The 23,501-nt window shown below is 33.5% G+C and overlaps 1 protein-coding gene across 2 annotated transcripts in view; it reads right to left on the bottom strand.

Moving 5' to 3' along the window:
* Positions 1-1,879: 1,879 nt before the first annotated feature.
* The window catches only part of tbxas1 (thromboxane A synthase 1 (platelet)), a 179,973-nt gene continuing 158,351 nt past the window's right edge, over positions 1,880-23,501 (bottom strand). For both annotated transcript variants that reach the window (NM_205609.3, XM_087292693.1), the window contains 4 exon segments: positions 1,880-2,554; positions 4,358-4,520; positions 7,171-7,308; positions 8,058-8,146. In NM_205609.3, the coding sequence (NP_991172.3) occupies positions 2,459-2,554; positions 4,358-4,520; positions 7,171-7,308; positions 8,058-8,146 (486 nt within the window). In that variant the 3' untranslated portion in view covers positions 1,880-2,458.

Raw genomic sequence — 23,501 nt, 5'->3', positions numbered from 1 at the left:
TGTTGAACACTAAAGAAGATATTCTGATAAAAGCTAAAACCTGTAACCATTGACTTCCATAGTAAGAAAAACAAATACTATGCAAGTCAATGGGTGCAGGTTTCCAGCATTTTTCTATAAAACTTTATTGTCATTTTGTGTTTAATAGAAGAAAGTCAAAAAGGTTTGAAACTTGTGGGGTGAGGAAATGATAACATAATTGTCATTTCAAGAGTAAATTGCAGCTTAAAATTTCGAAATACATGCAACATTATTGATAAAGGTTTAAGCAGAACTATACAATAGCATTATAAGTATTAGTTCAATATCTTTTAAATATTATACACTGTTTGCTATATTTATCAGGCCTGTAGCCAGCCTGGTGAAAGTGGTTGGTTCTTTTTTCTCACAATTTGGACCTTTTTGCAATTATACACCTCATTTTCTATTTAATTATGATATTTAAGTACTATTTTTAACTGAATTAGCTTATCAGATGGTCATCATAACCAAACCTATTGAGGTACCAAAAATATTTAGTGAAGATTTATAATAAAGAAATATGATAAAATAATTATTTGTAAAATACAAATTTATTACATCATCATATATCATTAGAATATAAAAATATATCAATCCGTTTTAAATTAAAAACAAGCCTTTAGTCATTTCTAAGGCAAATTTTAAGCAAAAAACTGGCCAGCACATTTATCTTTCCTCTGTCAGATTTTGACCATTTGTATAAAATAATAATAAAAAAGTAATAATAATGTAGAGCTTTCTAGCCTCTCTTGTGAAAAAAAAATTCATTTGAAAACTCATACACCAATAGTCAAAATAGCAGTCAAATTATGGGCCACTTTTGGTGCTTCACACCTTTTTATTTCTCATTTTCTGTCTTAAGACTAAGGTCAAAGATTTAAAATAAAAGTTACCTGTTAAATGTTTTCTCTATTCAAAAACAATACAGTACCGAAAGACTTCACTTGACTTCACTTTCGTCAGACTATGGGTTTTCTAGCTGCTGGATGTTGGACTCATGAAAAATCGCATTGGTCAAAACTGATTAGTTGAAGCCACACCAAAGTGGCAGCCAACAGAGGATTTTCTCAGTCTTTTAAGCCTTTTCAATGGGTTATTTTCATTTATTATAATGGTATAGCTGTCAAAACAGGACAAATGAGCTCATGTTTGGGACAAATTATGGACCTTTGTCAGTCAGGAGTGGGTGTTTGGGATCACCCGAACTACGGACCTGCTGTTGTTTAGATTAATTGTTATTCTTATGTTTATTTTATACAGCTGGAATCTCTGAGATCTACCAAACCAAATTTGTTTTTTTTAATTACAATGCAAACAAAAGTCTCTAACGCCAACTACTGTAAGTAATGTAGTAAAGGGGAAGTAGGACATTTACCAGGAAATCGTTCGCAGACAAGCAGCAGGTTCGTCACAGTCCGTCTGTATGACCCCTGCTGGTGAAACCGAGAAGTGAAATCTCGGAAAACTAGTCTTGTGATTACTAATTAATTACAAAAATTGAGCTTTTCAGGCCAAGAAGGTTTTGTTTAAAAGACGCTCTCAAACAGTTGTGCTTCTCTTAAGCACACTTCTCAACGCTCTGTTCATTAATCATAGCATTTATTCTAGCCTAAGAAGTTGGAAATGAAACAATTAAATGGTGTAAGTAAAGATAAATACATGATTAATATATCAAACTGTTATTTAGTCATTTCAAATTAGTGGAATATATTATCAAAGTAAAGTAATTAATCATATTGTTCTTGCTAAACTCAATAATAATATGAATTCAGTAAAGCGCTGGGGCTCCAGAATAATGTACATCAAACAATAGTATAATCAACATAAACCAAGCATAAATAAATCAATCCCACAGGCATTAAGGCAGGATGCAAATCATTTATGCAAACAGAATGAACTTCTTATGAAATATTATACAGTATCAATCAAAACTGATCATCTTCCATTTGATTGTACAGAATGTATTTATATATATGTCACATTTTAAGGTAATCATCTGATTATTTGTGTGCAAGACCTTGTATGAGTCACAATATTCTCTTTAGCTAAATATCATTTGAATATTGAGAAAACATCATGTTGTATTAATGTTGTAATAATGTTGTTTTTCCTATAGTAAATAGAACTTAATTTGGTCATATTGGAAGGTGATTTTCTTAATATTTAAATTGAGATTTTCATCCCTCAGTTTATTCCTTCCACATTTTCAAATAGATCTCAATTTTCCAAAAATAACTGGGTCATGTATACAGTATGTTGCTGATCTGAGGTTATACATATGCTTTAACAAATTCACAGTTAATGCTGAATTAGATTTCAGTCAAATGAGCAGCACAGATTTACATTAGATTTAGTCAGATGATTCCAGAATATAAGTGCGATCAGTTTTACATCATTTGAAAAACTTAGAAGAACATTCCAAGAACTGCAACTCTTATCAGGACGCATCCTCCAAGTTCTCCCTCTCTGTGATTTTGACCATAACACCGTTTTTGGGCCCGAGGGTGGTGTGAGACTTTAACTCCAGAGGAATCTGTGTGACAAATGAAAAATCTCTTTATTAAGGCTTCCCATCAAAGTCAGTCACTGGGTTAACATCACCCCGTGTTAATTCATATTTTAGGAGTAATGGAAACAACATGTATTGAAGAAAAGTCCCTTAGTTTGCAAAAAAAAAAAAAAAGTACATTCACTTGAGGGGATTTTGGACTTAAAGTGATGGAACTGACGTAGCAAACGTTATTCAATTCAATTCACCTTTATTTCTATAGTGCTTTCACAATGTAGATCATGTCAAAGCAGCTCCACATGGAAGATTATAGTAAATTGAAACAGGGTCAGTTCAGTTTTAAGAGTTTAAGTTCTGTTCAGTTCAGTTTGGTTTAATATCCACTGCTAAGAGTCCAAACACTGAGTAAATCCATCGATGTGTAGCTGTACAAATCCCGAATCATTTACCCACAGCAGTCCCCATTATGCTTGCTTTGTTTACCGTTGATTGCTAGGTTACCAATACTACAATCAGACACTCTAAGAACTTGATGGAAATTTTTGTGTGTATTAAAAAAAATCGCTTCAGAAATCAGAAAAATGATCTGGAAAATGTAAAACTGGAAAGTAGAGGTCTGCATTCTGAAAAAAATGTGGTAGTGGTCAGTAACTGGTGTAATTTGAACGGGAGCTGGCGGGTCCCAAGTCTTGATTTCGGAACAGCATATCTGTGATTTCCACATTCTTATTGAGCACTGCTACAGCTCAAGACTGTTACACATGATGAAAGCATGACCAGTGCTTTCTGCACATGCTTTTTATTTGAACAGTCTGTGCACGCATCATCTGCATATTGATCCTCAGAGCAAGATTTACCAATGGGAGAGCAAAGTGAACCCACATCCGGCAAGTCTTTTTCAAGCATCATTGACGCAAATAGAAAAATAACTACCTTGTGAGCGATGTGATAATACCTCGAAGTTTTATCCTTTTTAGCAGAAGACTGGAACCTCAGGTTTAAGGCGGCACTCATGTCTCATCACAAAGGGGCAAACAAAACTGACATAACTGACATGGCCTATAATCCTTGCACAACTTACAGTTTTATCTGTTATCTCTCTCTTTTGATAGTACCCAGTGTAAACTTACAGTAAGATTTTGGAAACCAGATCTAAATTGAGCAGGAACAGTCAGGACGAGTAGAAAATTATTCTAAGCGGGCAGCGAGTGAACGAATACTGAAAGCACAGGAGCGTCTGGTGCGGAATTTTTTTTTTTCTGGATTAACTTGGATTAATTGTTCACCTAAAGAATAACAATGTAAATTAAACATTGTAAATTTTGATTTCACACAGACTTTGACGCACTCAAATAATTGACATTTGTTCAATCTGCTTATTTAAAACGAGCTAAAATAACACAATTTTTGAGTTTTTAAAACATTATTGTTTAATGTACAATCAACTTAAATTTGACTAAGTTAACTTAATTCATACTTGTTGTCCCAACACGAATTGACTGTTTGGAACCCAGCATTTTTTACAGTGCACCATAAACCGTAAGGATCTGAAAGTGTTCTCTAATTTGGATCAGTGTTGTTGTTGTTTTTTTTTTTTCAAATTAAATTTTTATCCAATTAAATTTTAGATTTACTTTGCTTCAGAATATACGTCCCTCTGGAAATATACTGTTTTACCTCCCATTAGAGAACTTCAGATCAGACCAAACAGTGACCATGACATTTAGGATGTTGAAAGTTGCTCTCTCATTTTTATCTCCGCTGTAACTGTAAACTCCAGATTGTGGAAAACACAATCTTCCCTTTTCCAGACAAACAATAACAAACCTCAGTGTCCTCGCAGGCCAGGACGTTAAACCTCCTGAATATGTGAACCAGAGCCACTTTAATCTCCAGCTGGGCCAGTCTCATGCCCACACAGCTGCGTGGCCCCGCTCCAAACGGCAGATACACAAACGGGTGACGCCTGGCCTTGGCTTCTGGAGTGAACCTGAGACAAATACACAATACAGGACAGGAACGCAAACAAAATGAAGAGAGTGTAGAGTGCATTAAACGATGTCTGCTGAATAACAAGAGTGAATCCGAAATAATAACAAGGTATTCTATTAGATGTGCACTAGTTTTCAAAAGTTAAGTTTTCTTGTATGACAATTTAAGTTACAATTTAAGACTGCATAAGATTGATCAAAATCAACAATTATTCCTAGTTGTAGAAATATTGCACAGTGTAACTGTTTTATGTAGAGTATGAATCTATATTTAAAATGTAATTTATTCCCTGTGAATTTCCAGAAGTCATTACTTCCAGTATGTACAGTGTTAACTCATTTACTTGCTTGCTTACTTATTATTGTTATTTGATTTTTATACATTTGTTTTTAAATTAATTTTCATTTCAATAAAAAAAAAAAAATATCAGTGTATCATTTTTTTAGCATTATCTACTTATTTTGTGTACTTATTTCACAAGCCTGTTATGATAAGTTTAACTGTCATCAGCGTCTTAAATCCTTTAAAGTTTGACGTCATAGTAGGTATGTTCAGCTAGTGTGACCAGTGAACCGGTCTGGGGTACGCAAATGAACCAAGTGTAAAAGCACCCTAACTTTTCCTAACTACAATATGACGACTTCTGCTAATGAGAAACCCGGTCTATAGAAATCTTTTGTCACATTTATTTATCTGCTGTCTTCATCGGTAAATGTAATGCATCCTTTCTTAATAAAATGAATAATTTTCACTTTATTTCTTAAATCTTCAATTTAAAATTGAGGTCAAAATGCAAAACTTGAACAAATGATTGAAATTTGAAAAAAACAAACACAGATATAAAATTGATTTGATTTAGACATTCTTATATTTATATATATATATAAATATATATATATATATATATATATAAATATATATATATATATATAAATATATATATATATATATATATATATATATATATATATAAATATATATATATATATATATATATATATATATATATATATATAAATATATATATATATATAAATATATATATATATATAAATATATATATATATATATATATATATATATATATATAAATATATATATATATATATATATATATATACATATATATATATAAATATATATATATATATATATAAATATATATATATATATATATAAATATATATATATATATATATATAAATATATATATATATATATATATATATATATATATATAAATATATATATATATATATATATATATATATATATATATATATAAATATATATATATATATATATATATATATATATATATATATATATATATATATATATATATATATATATATATTAGTTGAAGTCAGATTTATTAGCCCACTTTTTTTTATTTTTAAATAGTTCCCAAATGATGTGTAGCAGAACAAGAAAATGTTCACAGTATGTTTGATATTATTTTTTCTTCTGGAAAAAGTCTGTTGTATTTTGGCTAAAATAAAAGCAGTTTTTTTTTTTTTTTAAACCATTTTAAGGACAAAATTATTAGTCCCTTTGAGCTATTTTTTCCAGATACAATACAGTTGAAATACTGTATTGTACAGTTGAAGTCAGAATTTTTAGCCCCCTTTTGAATAGTTTTTTCTTTTTTAAATATTTCCCAGATAATGCTTAACAGAGCAAGGAAATTTTCATAGTATGTCTGATAATATTTTTCTTCTAGAGAAAGTCTTATTTGTTGTATTTCGGCTAGAATAAAAGTAGTTTTTAATTTTTTAAAAGCCATTTAAGGTCAAAATTATTAGCCCCTTTACACAATTTTTTCGATTTTCTACAGAACAAACCATCATTATACAATAACTTGCCTAATTACCCTAACCTGCCTAGTTAACCTAACCTTTTTAAGCCTTTAAATGTCACTTTAAGCTGTATAGAAGTGTCTTGAAAAATATCTAGTCAAATATTATTTACTGTCATCATGGTAAAGACAAAATAAATCAGTTATTAGAAATGAGTTATTATATTATGTTTAGACATGTGTTGAAAAAAATCTTTTCTCCGTTAAACAGAAACTGGGGGAAAAATAATCAGGGGGGCTAATAATTCAACTTCAACTGTGTATACACACACACACACACACACACACACACACACACACAATAGCATATATATAAATCATACTATCATCAAAAATAAAATCTTCCAAAAACCTTTCAAAGATATTCATTTTGTCAAGATTAAAAAAAAAAAAATCTGAATCCTTCGAATAAAAATGAGTCAAAACAGTTTTCAGAAGAACAACTAAATGCACAGTTTAAATGAAAACAAAACAAAAATGAAAACTCTGTCATAATTTACTCGTCCTCCACCAGTTTCTTTTTTCTGTTTTACACAAAGGAAGACATGCTGAAGAATGCTGGGGAAAAACAGCCACAGTAATGACCTCCATAACATATTTTGTTCTTACCATGGGTCCCAATGGCTTCTCTCCCCCCAACATTCTACCAAAATATGTAATGAAGAACAAATAACTATTAAAAAACTCAAAATTTCCAGTCAGCAGTAAAACAAAAAATCATGAATTTAGAGGATGTAAAACTGTAGCTTTACCACAGATGCAAATGATCTCTAGAGAAAGTGCTGTTCACCTCTCTGGGATGAACTTGGTGGGTTCAGTCCAGTGCTCTGGATCATAGTGAAGGAATCCTGTAGGGATTTCCAGAGATGCTCCTTTGGGCAGAAACTGACCGTTTAACACAGTGTCTTCCTCAACATCTCGAGCAACTCTGTGTCCAAACACACACACACACACACACACACACACACACACACACACACACACACACACACACACATACACACACACACACACACACACACACACACACACACACACAATTCAAGGGTCAGTAATATAAAAATACATACATACAACATACCCAAAACCATTTAGATTTATTAAAAAACACAGCTTTTCAAGAGATTGTCCTCAGCTGATGATAATAAAGCGTTTGGCATGCTGTCCTGGGAGAGAACCCTGAGCTCAGAAGATCCTTGAGTCTGGGGCTTCCTCCCATTCTAGGGGAGTCTGAGTTCAGATAAGTCTCGAGAGCTCCTCCGAATTCATTCAATTTGCTTATTCCTTGATTATTAGAGGTTACCACAGCAGAATGAACTGCCAACTATACCAGCATATGTTTACCGGGGGAAAACTGGCCACGCTTGGTTTTAAACCAGCAACCTTCTTGCTGTGAAGCAACAGTGCTAACCACTGAGCCACCATGCCACCCTGTCCTGGATTAATCAAAGAAGGAGGGGTAGGATTAGGGGTGGATGGGGGATTCTTCAAGGTAAAGATAACTAAGGTAAGGAAATCTGGTTACTTATTCGCCTTTAGATTCGTCTGATTGGTAAAACATATGATAGTTAATGTTGGACCAGCCATGGTCAATGATAAGCATGTGATTTTCTCAAAATTAGGCCTAGTTTATAAATAATCTTCACTTAGTTCTAAGCATGATAATATTTGCCATACCTGAATGCAGGAGGGTAAAGTCTGAGCGACTCACAGATGACCATGTCTAAATACTTCAGCTCCTGGACATTGGCATAATCCACCGTCTCCTGAAAAACAGAATTAAACTAATTAAGAGACGACACAAATCTGCTAATGCCTCAGTTGTTTGTACATTTTTTTAACATGTATTTTTCATCACACTCTTAGATGTTTGTAAACAGGTCTTGTAAGGGATGGTTTTGTCATGTCTTTCTACACTTTCTATTTTGAATCCATTCTCTGCATACTGTATGTAATATTTGGACAAAATATGTCAAATTTTAAATCTTTATTTGAATCTTTATTTCTTTCATGAAACTTATTTGACCAAAAAAACATTTTAACAATTAACATATATACAGTATGGCCAACAGGTGGCAGCACAGCAACATAAATCACTCATGTTTACACTTTTTTTTTTTTTTGTCACTTAAGTTTTCTAAAATGTGTTTAAATGTTTAAATGAGGCATTATTTAATTAAATATCTGCTAATTTGAAAATATTTCTAACAAAAAAATCTGAACATTGAATAGTTAAATTCGGAATAGTCTGAAAAGTCAGATTTAAAATTCTTTTATAAGAAATATTTAACATGTAATCGGGCAAACATAAGTTTATACCTCTGTAAAAATCTTCAGAATTTAGATATTAATAAAACCATACATTTTTATGTTGCTCCTGAAGTGATTTATGGCTCAGTGCAGGAGAAAATTGGCCTTAAAATATTTGTATTGTAAATGACATTTAAAAAAAGAATAATTTAAACATTAAAAAGACAAAGTTTTTTTTGTGTACTTCATTTTAGACTGGAAAAAATAAAAATAAAAGACTAAAATCTCGAAATTGGCAGACAAAAAAAAAAATATATATATATATATATATATATATATATATATATATATATATATATATATATATATATATATATATATATATATCACTGAAACTTAAACCCACATTTCTCACATCATAAATGCTTAACATTCATAGTTTAAACAGTGTACTCGACACATATGCACTAGAAGAGGGGTGCCCAAACTATTTTCTTATAACGGGCCAAAAAAACAATTAAGGGGTGTGGGCAAAATATAAACCAAACCTGTGTATACAGTTGAATTCAGAATTATTAGCCCCCCTGAATCATTAGTCCCTTTTTTATTTTTTTCCCCAGTTTCTGTTTAACGGAGAGATGTTATATTGAGAAATAATATTTTACTAGATATTTTTCAAGGCACTTCTATACAGCTTAAAGTGACATTTAAAGGCTTAACTAGGTTAATTAGGTTAACTAGGCAGGTTAGGGGAATTAGGCAAGTTATTGTATAATGATGGTTTGTTCTGTAGACTATTGAAAAAATATATAACGCTTTAAGGGGCTAATAATTTTGACCTTAAAATTGTATTTAAGAAATTAAAAACTGCTATTATTCTAGCTGAAATAAAACAAATAAGGCTTTCTCCAGAAGAAAATTTATTATCAGACATACTATGAAAATTTCCATGCTCTGTTAAACATAATTTCCCTGCTCTGTTAATCACATTACTATATAAATAAATAAATTACTATTGGAAAAATTAGAAAAATTGATATATTTTTTTCATTTGCTTAGTGGACTGTGACAAAAACAGTTAATTTGTAAAAATAAATAAATAAACATTAATATAAAATAAAAAGGTTTAATTAAACACATTAGTATAAAAAACAAACTTGAAATATCTTCAACATAATAAATATTTTGCACCATATTTTGTAATGACACCTACTGTATTTCTGAACATTTCTTCACTCTTGAAGTCATTATAACATTATTAGAGATGTCTAAGCACAAACCATACTGGTAAACGTTAGAAATAATGAGTTTTGCATTTAAGAACAGCAAATCTGCATATCTAATAATTCTTTCCTTTAATCCAAAACAACAACGCAATCAACAGTTACCGTTCTCCGCCATTTATTCCAGCACAACAGAGGAATTTCTGATTCTGTTGGCAAGGCTTTTGGCTATTTCAATCATTGCTTTCAGAAAATGTGAACTATTCACCGTATCTCTGCCGAAAGCACAGCCCCTCTGTTTATTTTCTGTCTCGCAGCCTCAAGTATGACTAAACTGAAGTCTACTGAATGCACACTGATGCCTCCCAAATCACAACGCAAGGTCAGACGGCCCTGTAGACAGACTAGCCAATGTTTCATGTCTCGCTTGATTTTCTTTTTTCCTCCTGCTTTCATCAAACAAAAGCCCAGTACAAAGATTCTCAGTAATGATAGGTCTTGCACAATGTTGTTATAATGCATGTGCAATATCTTCTTGTATGAGCTTGAATACTACTTTATTTGCAAGAAGCTCTGACCTCATGTGGCCAAAGAAGATCACAAATAAAACCAAGCAAGTGGTTGATAGAGTAAACTCGGTTCGTTTTAATTCTCAGGGCAAATTGGTGAATATTTTGGTTTAATAAGTGCGATAAACATTAGTTAAGCTTCAGAGATCAATGTTTACAAGCTCACAGGACACAGACGAAAGCACAAACAAGGCATTTTGGGAATGAAATATGGCAAAGGAAGCTTCAATATTGGTTTACAGTCCTCTGATTCTCAAATATGCTGAATATGGCCCTCTTTAGAGATCAAGATGCTTTTCAGACGTTTAAGTGTTTATGAATCAGTGTTGTAATTAGTTACTAATTAAATAATTTTAGCCAAATAATACAGTAAAGTAAGGGATTACTTTTCATTTTTACAGTAGGAATTTTTTAGTTACTTATAATGCACTTGCATAAATACTCTATGTAAAGTTAACAGTTTTATATAAATCAATTCAGAGAAGCAGATTAATATATATTTTGCAGAACAATCAAATCAAAATTTTCACCTAAAATCGTTTGTCAGACAATTGCAATAAGAAACAAATTAATTCAGAATTTACTTCATGACAATATATGGTATAAATTCAGAGATGCAGAGTAATTGTGTGTGTATATATATATTTATATATATATATATATATATATATATATATATATATATATATATATATATATATATATATATATATATATATATATATATATATATATGTCACTATGTGGGCGGAGTAATACACAAGGGTGAAGAGGCTGTATGAGTACAGTTATTACGTGAATATTACATGGCTATCAGCCAATCAGATTCGAGACTGTTGTATAAATATATATATATTTATTTTTTCCATCATTTTTAACTAAAGGTTTTATTTGTTCAACAACAGCACATGCTTAAGAAACAATTTAACACTTTAGAAATTGAGACCAATAAATGGTATGTATATAATATAGTGTCATTCATTTTAACCATTTAACACAGTGTTACAATATAAGATCTGAAAAATCACATAAGGTTTGAAAAGTGGGCAAACTAGACCAATCTAGACACCAGGGGCTGGTGGCACCAGCAGTGCGTAAGATAAAATGTAGCCTATAGTTGTGATTTAAAGGTACACTAAGTTACAACTCACACACTACTAAATATTTTTGGTGTTGCACCACTGAACTTAGTTTAAACGTAACACTAAAGTCCCCTTATAAATAACGGTAGAAAGGAGATGACAGCGAGATTAGTTTACATCAAGGAGCTCATGATAATAATGAAGAATGATCTCCTTCTACTCACAGCCTTAAATTCCTCTCAAAGTTTGCATTTATTTGGTTTGTGAAAGTAGAGTTGAATTTTGTTCAAGGAGTGTTTTGTGTTAATTTTCCACCAATTAAAACGAGAATTTCGTCATGGCTTCCTCCCTGCTCTTTTCTCTTTCATGTGCAGGATATAAAAGTAAATTCAAGTTTAATGTTTTGATAACTTAATGTGTATTTTGAGTGCGTTCAAGCCACGACTCACGATGCAGGTGACTGACTGTAATGTACTGGACTATAAATATGTAATTTTTCATTTTATTTTCAGAGGACAGTTATACAGTTGGAGTCAGAATTATTAGGAATGATTAATATTTAAATATTTCCCAAATGATGTTTAACAAAGCACAGTATGTCTGAAAATATCTTTTCTTCTGGAGAAAGTCTTATTTGTTTTATTTCGGCTAGAATAAAAGCAGTTTTTAAATATTCAAACACAATTTTGAGGTCAAAATTATTATCCCCTTTAAGCTATTTATTTTTGATAGTCTACAGAACAAACCATTGTTATACAATAACTTGCCTAATTATCCTAACATGCCTAGTTAACCTAATTGACCTATTTAAGCCTTTAAACGTCACTTTAAGCTGTATAGAAGTGTCTTAAAAAATATCTTGTTAAATATTATGTACTGTCATCATGGCAAATATAAAATAAATCAGTTTTAGAAATGAGTTATTAAAACTATCAAGTTTAAAAATGTGCTGAAAAAAATCTCTCCATTAAACAGAAATTGGGGGGGAAAATAAACAAGATGGCTGATAATTCAGGGGGGCTAATAATTCTGACTTCAATTGTATATAGATGCATTAGAATTTTAAAGCAGTTTAACGGTTTAAATGCTTCTTATTGAATATTACGTAATTCAATGCGACTACGCATGACTTCACGGAAAGCTCACGACCTACTAACTACGATTTGCCTTAAGAACATGTGGTGCAACCGAGCTGAGAAAAAATTTGTTACAAATTTTCCAGTAGTTACTAGGCCCCTAGTGTAGACTACATTCCAGTTTAAGAAAGAACTTACGAACAGCTGGTGCAATACCCAGACTACAGGCTTTAGTGGCATCTCTCAGGGGTCAGTCTTGTGACCATTGTTATTTGTACCATAAGTTTCAATTTATACACAACTCTTGTCATTGTTATGAGGGAAGTTTTCCGGTGGTTTTTAGTTTTTAGAATTATTAGCCCCCCTGAAATATTAGCACCAATGTTTATTTCTTTCCCCAATTTCTGTTTAACAGAGAGAAGATTTCTTCAACACATTTCTAAACATAATAGTTTTAATAACTCATTTCTAATAACTGATTTATTTTGTCTTTGCCATGATGACAGTAAATAAATATTTTTCAAGACACTTCTATACAGCTTAAAGTGACATTTAAAGGCTTAACTAGGTTAATGAGGTAAACTAGGCAGGTTAGGGTATTTAGGCAAGTTATTGTATAATGATGGTTTGTTCTGTAGAAAATCGAAAAAAATTGCTTAAAGGGGCTAATAATTTTGACCTTAAATGGCTTTTAAAAAATTAAAAACTACTTTTATTCTAGCCGAAATACAACAAATAAGACTTTCTCTAGAAGAAAGAACATTATCAGACATACTATGAAAATTTCCTTGCTCTGTTAAGCATTATTTGGGAAATATTTAAAAAAGAAAAAACTATTCAAAAGGGGGCTAAAAATTCTGATTTCAACTGTATTTAGTAACTAAGATACTATTCAGACAAAGTAATTAGAAAAGTAATTTAAATACAAATGTAATTTCCATTAATTTTTTAAAGTAACTTACCCAACACTGCTTTGAATTGAATTGTTAAATTTCTGCTTCATTCTACTACACAAGTAACCTAAGCCTATTAAAAAAACAGTCAAAAAGTAACAGAACATATTATTAAAATCCAAAGGGCTGTATTATTGGAATTAATAAAACAAGCAATGTGTTCTCAGCGGTAGAGCTTTGACCCACAAATGCTCAAACATTTCCTTCAAATTCATTTTAAGAGAGACTAAAAAAACCTTGCTGTGTTCAAAGTAGCACCCTGCTAAAACAACTCATTTCCCTGCATATTTATGTGCCCCTTGGTATTAATATCAGCCTCTTTTCAGAAAATGGGATTCATTTCTCTTGTGTGTGTGTGTGAAGTGTTTGGCAGGCCTTGGAGCAGAAGCAGGCTGCCTCTTCACGTCCACCCGTCTTCTTTATTTATGCTTCTGCCTTCATTCACGTCATACAGGAGACAGGCAATCAATCAGTGCCTGAATTTGAGACATTTAACCTCCTGTTTTCGGCTAGCTGCACATGATGTGTGTGCATGCTGTATGTGATTGGAATTTTTGCATTAATAGATGCACATACTGTATAGACTCTGGTATGTCGGTGGTCTTTAACAGGCTTTGCTTCAGAATGCATTAGAACTTTGCCATGAAATCGGTTTGAAAAAAGTCAAAAGCACAATATTCTCTCTACAGTTCTCTAATACGAACACAAACCTGCAGCACTTTAAATAGTTTTGTGGCTATCAGAGTAGAAATGCTTTACGTTTTTCCATTACAGTCACACAATATGCTTGTGTGAGTGTACTTTGCAGTACAACAAACACTACAGTATACTGTCCTAACTTGCTAACTTTCGGCCTAGTCACAGCGCCACAGCGGAATGAACCACCAATTACACAGCCATAAGTTTCATGCAGCTGATACCCATGTCCTAACTACACAACATTTTCCTGGGATGTGATAAAGGCTTTCTGTTCCATGTTAAAAGGAGTTTATGTCTTAACCACTTGGTTACTGTTACGAATTGGACACTTACAACTGACTTGTGGATCCAAGTGCAGTTTATTGAGGCAAGGTTGTGCAGGAAAAGCTTAAAAACAGGAAAAAAAAAAAACTGACAAGTATTTATAGTCCATGTAATCAGTGGAAACAAGTTACAGCTGTGTCTGTGGGTGAGTGTCCAGATTATTGTCAGGTGCTGTAGGAGTTGATGAGTGCAGAGAGTTCTGGGAGCTGTAGTTTATAAGGAAGTAATCTCCAACAGAGAAAACACCGCTCGTGATTACAATAGACTACGTGAAGTAATGGCCAGCGTGGGACAACACCAACAGTGACGGTGACAAACAAATTTTATATTTTAGAAATGGTTTGTATTTCTGCAATGACACAGCTGAACTACAGCATGAACTGCCATGACAATGATCACCTCAAGTGCTGATTATGAGCTTTATTCAGTATTAAATGCTACTGATGTGAGTTTAAATACCATTTTACATGACATTTACTACCATACTGAAAGTGGCATGGTGGCTCAGTGGTTAGCACTGTCACCTCACAACAAGAAGGCTATTGGTATGAGTCCTGGCTGGGCGAGTTGGCATTTATGTGTGGAGTTTACATGTTCTTCCTGTGTTTTTGCATTGGTTTTCATCTGGGTCGTTTCCACCACAGTATGAATGTGTGAATGAGTAGGTGTTTTCCAGTACTGGGTTGCAGCTGGAAGGGCATCTGCTGTGTAAAACAAATGCAGAAATAGTTGGCATTTCATTCAACAGTGGCGACCTGTGAATTAGAGTCAAAGCCGAAGGAAGATAAATAAATGACTGTTTACCCCAGGTCTTAAAATTAAATTACTAGCAAACATAGTTTAAACATGAGTATTAAATCTGTGACTGTGATCATTACTAAGGATGTACTTGTAACAATGTTAATGAGGTTTGATAATTATTAATTCGATTCAAAACCTGTCCATTTCGATGGGAGGATATTGCACTATTGCTTCAGAATGTCTGTTATTACAATATCTCTGTCATGTTTCAGCCAAAACGCTTGTTGTTGGAATCTTGTAACTTAGCTTGTTGTTAGGACACAGTGTTACAGTTTAAACATCCAAAAAGCCCACATAAGACTTGACAAGTAGACAATAAAGATCAATCTAGGCACCAGTCTACAGGCCGTAGTATGTGGCATCCCACAAGGGTCAGTTTTGGGACCATTGTTATTTTTCTATAAGCTCTAATTTATACTTAAAGGGATCTTACGGTGAAAAATCTACTTTTGAAGGTGTTTGGACAGACATGTGTCGGTATAGTGTATAAATGGTCATATTGGGGCTGATATAAACTCACCCTGTCCTTTTTTTTTGGACCAATTGGAGCGGTTTTGAAACCGACCGCAACTTGATGTAAGAGTGCGGACACCCCGCCCACCTATTGATTGACAGGTGCGCAATACCACATCCTCAGTTTGTTGTTTTTCAGTGTTTGAGTCAAAGAGATGTCACCAAAGAAACTCCCATGCTCTATTTTTGGATGTAAGGCTCAATAGACTCAACACAAGAGTCTTCCATCGTCTTCCTGCCAATGAGCAACAGATATTTTACATTTATCGGCCATTTGCACTGAACACGCAGTGAATGCAACATATCGAGATTCGGGCCATTAAAAACAGCTGATCCACAGAGTCTTTCAGCACTCTCTCTGAAAACACTCGATTGATCTTGGCTACCATACCACATGGTCACTCTCATCGGCGCCATTGTTTGTAATTTTAGGTGGGTTTGCAAACATGTTCTTTTCATTGCATCTTCCTTAAACCCACGCCAACATGGGGAGAACATGCAAACTCCACACAGAAATGCCAACTGACCCATCCGGGACTTGAACCAGTGACCTTCTTGCTGTGAGGTGACAGTGTTAACCACTGAGCCACCGTGCCACCCAAGTTTAGAAATTTTCTAAATGACATTTTCTTTTTAAATGTAGTAATATTAAAACAAAATGATAAACTTTGTAAGACTCTGGATCCCCTGGAGCAGTGTTGAACATTTCTGTACATAATATTTTTCATAAATATAATTAATATTTTTAAATATCTTTTTTTTTTTGTAATGCGTTATCTTTCCAAACAAGCTGAACATTTTTTCACATTTCTCATTTTCCTGATTAGGGCCCCTTCTCTCTTTTTAAATGGTGTGTGTAGCTGTATACGGGTAATGCAGGTTGAATGATACCTATGAATTGAGAGCAGCTAATATAGCTCTTTATCTCGCCCATCCCTTAAGGCGTTTCACAGAAAGATATATTTGTTGTTATTGATAGTGATGAAGGCAATCATGTTCAGACATGAAATGACTCAAGGGTGCCGTTACTGCACAAACACAATGAGGTTCATCTTGCATCACTTTCTGATAGCGCGGAAGCCATTCTGTTTATAAAACCACAGACTTGTGCATCATTTCAGTTTGAGGGAATCTACACTGGTGACGCAGTGGTGCAGTAGGTAGTGCTGTCGCCTCACAGCAAGAAGGTCGCAGGGTCACTGGTTCGATCCTAGGCTCAGTTGGCGTTTCTGTGTGGAGTTTGCATGTTCTTCCTGCGTTCGCGTGGGTTTCCTCTGGGTGCACTGGTTTCCCCACAGTCCAGACATGCGGTACAGGTGAATTGGGTAGGCTAAATTGTCCATAGTATATGAGTGTGTGTCTGAATGTGTGTGTGTGGATGTTTTCCAGAGATGGGTTGCGGCTGCACTGCGTAAAAATGTGCTCGATAAGTTGGCGGTTCAATCCGCTGTGGCGACCCCGCATTAATAAAGGGACTAAGCCGACAAGAAAATGAATGAATCTACACTCATCAGCCACTTTATTAGGTACACCTGTCCAACTGCTCGTTACGCAAATCACATGGCAGCAACTTGTAGACATGGTTAAGACGATCTATAGAGATCTCACAACCATCTCTAGAGTTTATAGAGAATGGTCCTAAAAAGAAAAAAGAAAAAAAATATCCAGTGAGCTGCATTTCTGTGGGCCACTACTAGTAAGGTGTATTTAATAAAGTGGCCGTTGAGTACATTCGAAAACATGAAAGAAAAGAAGCCATTTTGTAAAGTTCATAATCTTTATTCAGACTATAAATAATATTAGAACCAAGTATGTAATTAGTAAAATTGTGCTTTTCAATTTAACAAAAGTAAAAAGTTTTTGGCCTTTTAGAATTGTAAATCCTGTAAATCAACACCTCTGGTTTCCTTCAAGCCTGGAAATCAGCCCCCTGCAGTGACTATTTCCTTGGCCAAATGGTTAATTAGGAAAGCTAATTGCAGGGAGTGTCACAGACATTGATTGTGCTCTTATCAACTGCAGACAGCCTATGTCAGAAGACTGCGGCCGGCTGTATGAATGATACAGTTCTGGCCCAAGCTTGAACCGCAAGAATGAAGGACGAACAATGGGGGAACTAATTAAAAATGCCTAATTAAAATCACCTGAGCAGAAAATCAATACTTTGTCATGGTCTGAATAGTTGACGGAGGAGATCTTGTCCCAGTTCCAATCACAAGGCCTCCGCAGGCACGGAAAAATCCAAAAAATTAGACAGTTTTGGCTGACACACTGACGTATTTCTAGGTGAAACTAACGATTTAACAAGACAAACGACAGACTTTATCCTCTGTGAAGTGAATGGATCGTGTAAAGTGAGTGCTTTGTGTCAGATCTGAATGTGAGTTCTGAAAGAAAGACTTTGGAATCAGCATTGGCACAGTTTTGAGGGGATAATTTAACAAGGATGTGGAGACTGAAGGTCAAGTTCACCCATGAAAGCATCCTAACGTATCCCAAGGTAAGATTTGCTATAAAATTTTGTTTTTGTCTGTGTTATTTGCGCTACAGACTGTTGTAAACATACCCAGGTGGTAGATTAAAGGTGTATTTTCTAAATAACAATGTTGTATTGTTCAGTTTAATGAATTGTCTGATTTGTTTCACTTTATAAAATCTCAATGTACTGTTAAGATCCATGAGTATTAAGTTTTATTTTGCTTGCTTCTTTTCAATGTCAATGTGGAAATTAGCATGCAAGTATGACTTCTAAACAACATTAACACTATAATTCACTCACTGTCAATAATGTTTTACTTTAATATTAATTTGCTGCTAATATGGTTTTCCTATTTGGAATTTGCAAAGAATACTATTCTGAAATTGTATTATTAAGGAGAATGTCTGAATATCAGAATATAAAACCAACTTAACCTCTATTACCGCATGGTGTTTCCATATGGCAACATGATATTTATGTTCATTTCTCTGCCACTGTTTCTTTCAGACCAACGTTGTAACTTTTTGTTGGAAAGAGAAGACCTTAGCCTAGCCATTGATGTGCTTTGGTTAAGTCACATGCCATGCAGTTTTTTTTTTTTTTTTTTTTGTGGCACTATTTCTGACAGACTGGCATTTAGTTAGTTAGTAGTTAGTAGATAGTAGTTATTTAGTAGTTGCTGAATGCAAATGTAAACGTCAAACAAAGGGATCAAATTATGTCAGATCCACAAAAAAAAAATATCTGAAACATCACCTCCAGTAAAATATGATGATATATTCACAAGTCAAAGTTTTTATCAAAATAGTTATTTGTAAATCGATCAAATGTTTGTGTTGCCAAATGACAACACTCTTTGACAACAGCTGATTGTGCAATAGCTTAGCTAGCTAGCAAGGTCAGGTCTGACCTTGTTGTAACAATAACAACATGAATGCTAGTAATGTATTGTTGATAAGTCATAAGGTAATGGCATTTGAATTGGATTGGATCGAATCCAATTTTAATGTCTTTAAAACTTTTGATTAGATATAAATACAGAGAACAGTGTTTAAGCGAGCACCACCATGTTCTTTGGTAAGTGAAAAAAGAAAAGGACAGAACTGGCTCTTCCTGCAGATGAAAGTGAGGATGAGATGGGTTTTAGTGACCATGGGAATGATGCAGATGGAACATTTGATAAGAGCAGTGATGCAGACAGTTCAAGTAAATTAGCTCTGAGGCAGATAAGACAGGTGTAGTATAGTATATAGTAAAATATATAAACATTGTTAGCTAGTAGCGACATTATTCTGATGCATCTGGATCTATTAGACTTGTTATTTATTTGTTGTAATATTTACTGGAGAAAATATTTACATGTACTTTATGCTGTATACATGATAATACAAAATTATGTTTGTTTTCAATAATATTCAACAAAAAAGAATGGAATAAATGAAAGCTGTTGGAATACGAGTTGTTGGAAAGCATGTTTAAGGTGTCATTTATAAGTTCTGTATTAAAGCTTATAATACTGCTTAAAGCTCATTAATAACACCAATTAAATCATTTCATCCATTCATTTTCTTTTCAGCTTAGTCCCTTTATTAATCCAGGGTCGCCACAGCGGAATGAACCGCCAAATTATTTAGGACATGTTTTACGCAAAGGATGCCCTTCCAGCTGCAACCCCTCTGGGAAAATAAATAATTTCAAACAACTAAATTATTTATTATGAGGAAAATTCTAAATGAGAAATTTTGTAGTTGGATCCATTATTGGATGTTGTTGCCATATGACAACATATCATAAAGTACCTTAAAAAAAAACTTTCTTTTTTTTACAGCACTTAAGGTTAAGCCACTCTAAGTAAAGAAAAACAGTCATATAATTTTATAGATTTATCAAAATGCGTGCAGTAGAGGGTTAAGACCTCCATAAAATGTATTTTATGGAAACAAAAAAGAAATTGGCTTTGTTGCATAGAAATGCAATAAAACTAAAGCCATGTTCAAACTTAAATAAACATGACATTACAATTATATGGTGAGTTTTTTACCGCTCAGTTTAATTCATGTTTTGTTGTGCAAACTTACTTCTAAAGATAAAGGTCAATAGTGATTTGCAGTGATGCCAAAGAAGAACTTTTTTTTGTTCTCTTTATATATTTATTTATTTATTTTGTTCTCTAAAGTTTCTGTTTTACTAAACGGTTCTTTAGAGCAGGGGTTTTCAACCTTTTAGGACACGCGCTACAACAAGATTGTCCAATTTCACTTGCTCTCTAATAAGCTTGAACCACAGCCTACTTGCTCTTGATGTACTTGCATACAGAAAATGCTGCTTCGCTAAGCAAAGTTCGCAGAGCCCTGATGGTGTGGTTGAATCGAACACGGTGCATTTTACATGGACACCAATACTCTGATTTTATAATGATAAGACAATACTCTGATTAAGAGACTACCTTTTTTTTTTTTGGATTACCTTAATCCGGCTAGTCATAATTGAACTAAACAGAAATGGAATTAAGACATGTGGAGTATGCGTATATTAGTGGCATTATTGAAGAAAACACCATCATGTATAACATTTCACTGCTTTTTGCGACAAGATCCACAAACATGGCTGTCAGTAAAGGACCGCAAACACACACACCGCAAAATGCAGAAGTTGTTTTTTTTTTTCTTTTTTTTTTCTTCCCATTTGGCCTGCGGTATTAAATTCCATTATAACAACACCCTTTCACCAGTCCTTACTCCATTCTCGCATCCAATACCCCAGTTTGTCACTGTGGCATAAACGAGATGTTTATGAGTGAAAGTGAAACTGCCGATTGATTCACCGTCATTCATTTAAAAAGCTCCCAGTCCATGTTACTCAAACTCATTAACTCTACAGGTGCCTGATAGTTAGCTGTAGATCTAACGTTAATCCGATTCACTCTAGTGAATGCATAAAAATCAGCATCATAATTTACTCAAATTCATACCTTAAATTCTTGTGCCCCCCTTAATAGGCGCTGGCGCCCCACAGGTTGAAAACCCCTGCTTTCGAGAACCACAGTTTTATTTTTGTGAAGAACATTTTAATAATACGAAGAACACTTTTGTGGATTGTAAATGTATAACATCACTTAAGTGTGTCAAATTGCGATCTGTGATTAAATATGGCTACCATTTACAAAATGAGATAGAGAATAAATCACAAGATTAACCTTCCAGTACACATAGTACTGTTATAAGATACCTGAGATGGCCTGAAGAACACAAACAATACATATCATCATAACTGTGTAATTGTGCCTGATCACATCAGCAAAAATGTCTTTATCATCATGTTATTCTCCTGCAGTGATCTCTGCATGCCTTCATCCATATAAGGAGTTTCCTACACTGTCATATTAAAGTCCCAATATAGTTTTTGACGATCGAATAATTTGCACATCGCCCATAGCTGGAGTGAAAACTATTGGATCTATAATGTGACACTCAACTGTTTCAATGTTCGTGTTTATACATGCTTCCGTCATTTATGTATTTATTTTAATTACATCTGTTTTATTAATAAAACATAATTAAGTTTTCAGTGTTTTGAGGGATATTTAGTGTATTCTGACCTACAGTATCCTCTTTATACCTATACAAGGTTAGACTATACAAATTTATGCAGCTAATTTGACAACTTTCAGTTCATATAAAGATACAAACACAAATGAGAAAACATTGTGAACACTTACAATGTCTATCTGTGATTTTAGATCTGCAGTTTCAGTGTTTAATGAACTTTTTCTGGCAAACACTGATTGGCTCAATGATGCATTCAAAGTGGTATGAACCATTTATAGAAGTGGTCAAATTTATATTATCTATTATTTTAACTAATCATATTATTATTTAAAATGCAGATCAGAGTGAACTATTTTGCAGTATTAAAGGGCAGACCCACTATAGATCTTGTTTTGATGTATTTTGGGGGTAGGGGGGGTGGGGGGGTCAAGCATTATTTAAAGGGGTCATTACTCTCTAAACCCCTCTGTAATTCGCACCCTATGGGTAGGCCCACACGGAATCTTTGTGCGCAGAATTCCGCAGATTTTCCGCAGAATTCCACAGATTTCTGCAGATTTTTAGCCCATTATTAATTCTTTTTATTTACTTGAGTAAATGTGTAAATCTGAATTTATTCAGTTTTTATTCAGTAATTAATTACTTTTTTATTAAATATATTAAGGTTTTAGTTATAATACTCCGCTGGATACTCTCAAAATAATTCCGCAGAAATCCGCAGATTTTTAACAAAATTTTCCGCAGAAATAGCAAAAAACGTCTGCAGATTCCATCTGGCCCTGACTATGGATAAGATTGAAACTTAAAACTTAGTTTATTTTTGGGTTAAAAATGTTGTAAATATTTATTTGATGTTAACCTGCGAGAATGCATTAATATTTCTCCAAATGTGCACACTTTTGGACTTAAAGCCCTGAGGGATGCTGTTGTGGACTTTCATGATGACTGAAGACGAGTTTGTATTATTATTTTTTATTATCATTATTATTATTATTATTATTATTATTATTATTATCATCATTTTCCCCAATGATGAGGCTCCTATTTCATGTTAAAGGTACTGTGCATATTCCATTTTTGATTTGACTTAGAGCCTCAGAAACACAATAATGGGGGAAAACAAGCTATAATAAAGCCACAGCAGATGTACTCGAATACACACAAAACCAAACCCCCAAATGAAACACATTTTTGCAATAACTCTGGCATTGTGGTCTGGAATTCCAGCAGCAGCTTTATAGAGTGGGGTTTCCGTGTACACTTCCTTTATTAATGAAACAGTCTGAACTATTCCAGACCTATTGTTAAAGAAATGTTGTGAGAATTGATACTGAATATTTATCATTTATAGAAAGAAATGCTGGGCTCAGTTTAATTCAGGGGTGTCCACACTCTGTCCTGGAGAGTTTATGTTTTTGTGTAGCTTGTCATAATTTGTATAGATATATGGTCATTACTTTTCCTGTGTTTTAAAATCATGGAACATACTGTATCTCCAGACGCTAGTTGCTTCTAAAGCCTGGTTTATACTTCTTCATTAAGTGATCGGCGTGACACACTGTGCATGCCTTATGTGTTGTGCATTTATACTTCTGCGTGCTGTT

This window comes from Danio rerio, chromosome 18 (genome assembly GCF_052040795.2).
Source record: "Danio rerio strain M-AB ecotype USA chromosome 18, GRCz13ab, whole genome shotgun sequence".
Taxonomy (NCBI): Eukaryota; Metazoa; Chordata; class Actinopteri; order Cypriniformes; family Danionidae; genus Danio; species Danio rerio.
The sequence above is the reverse complement of the archived record's forward strand: the minus strand, read 5'-3'. Positions and strand labels throughout refer to the sequence as shown.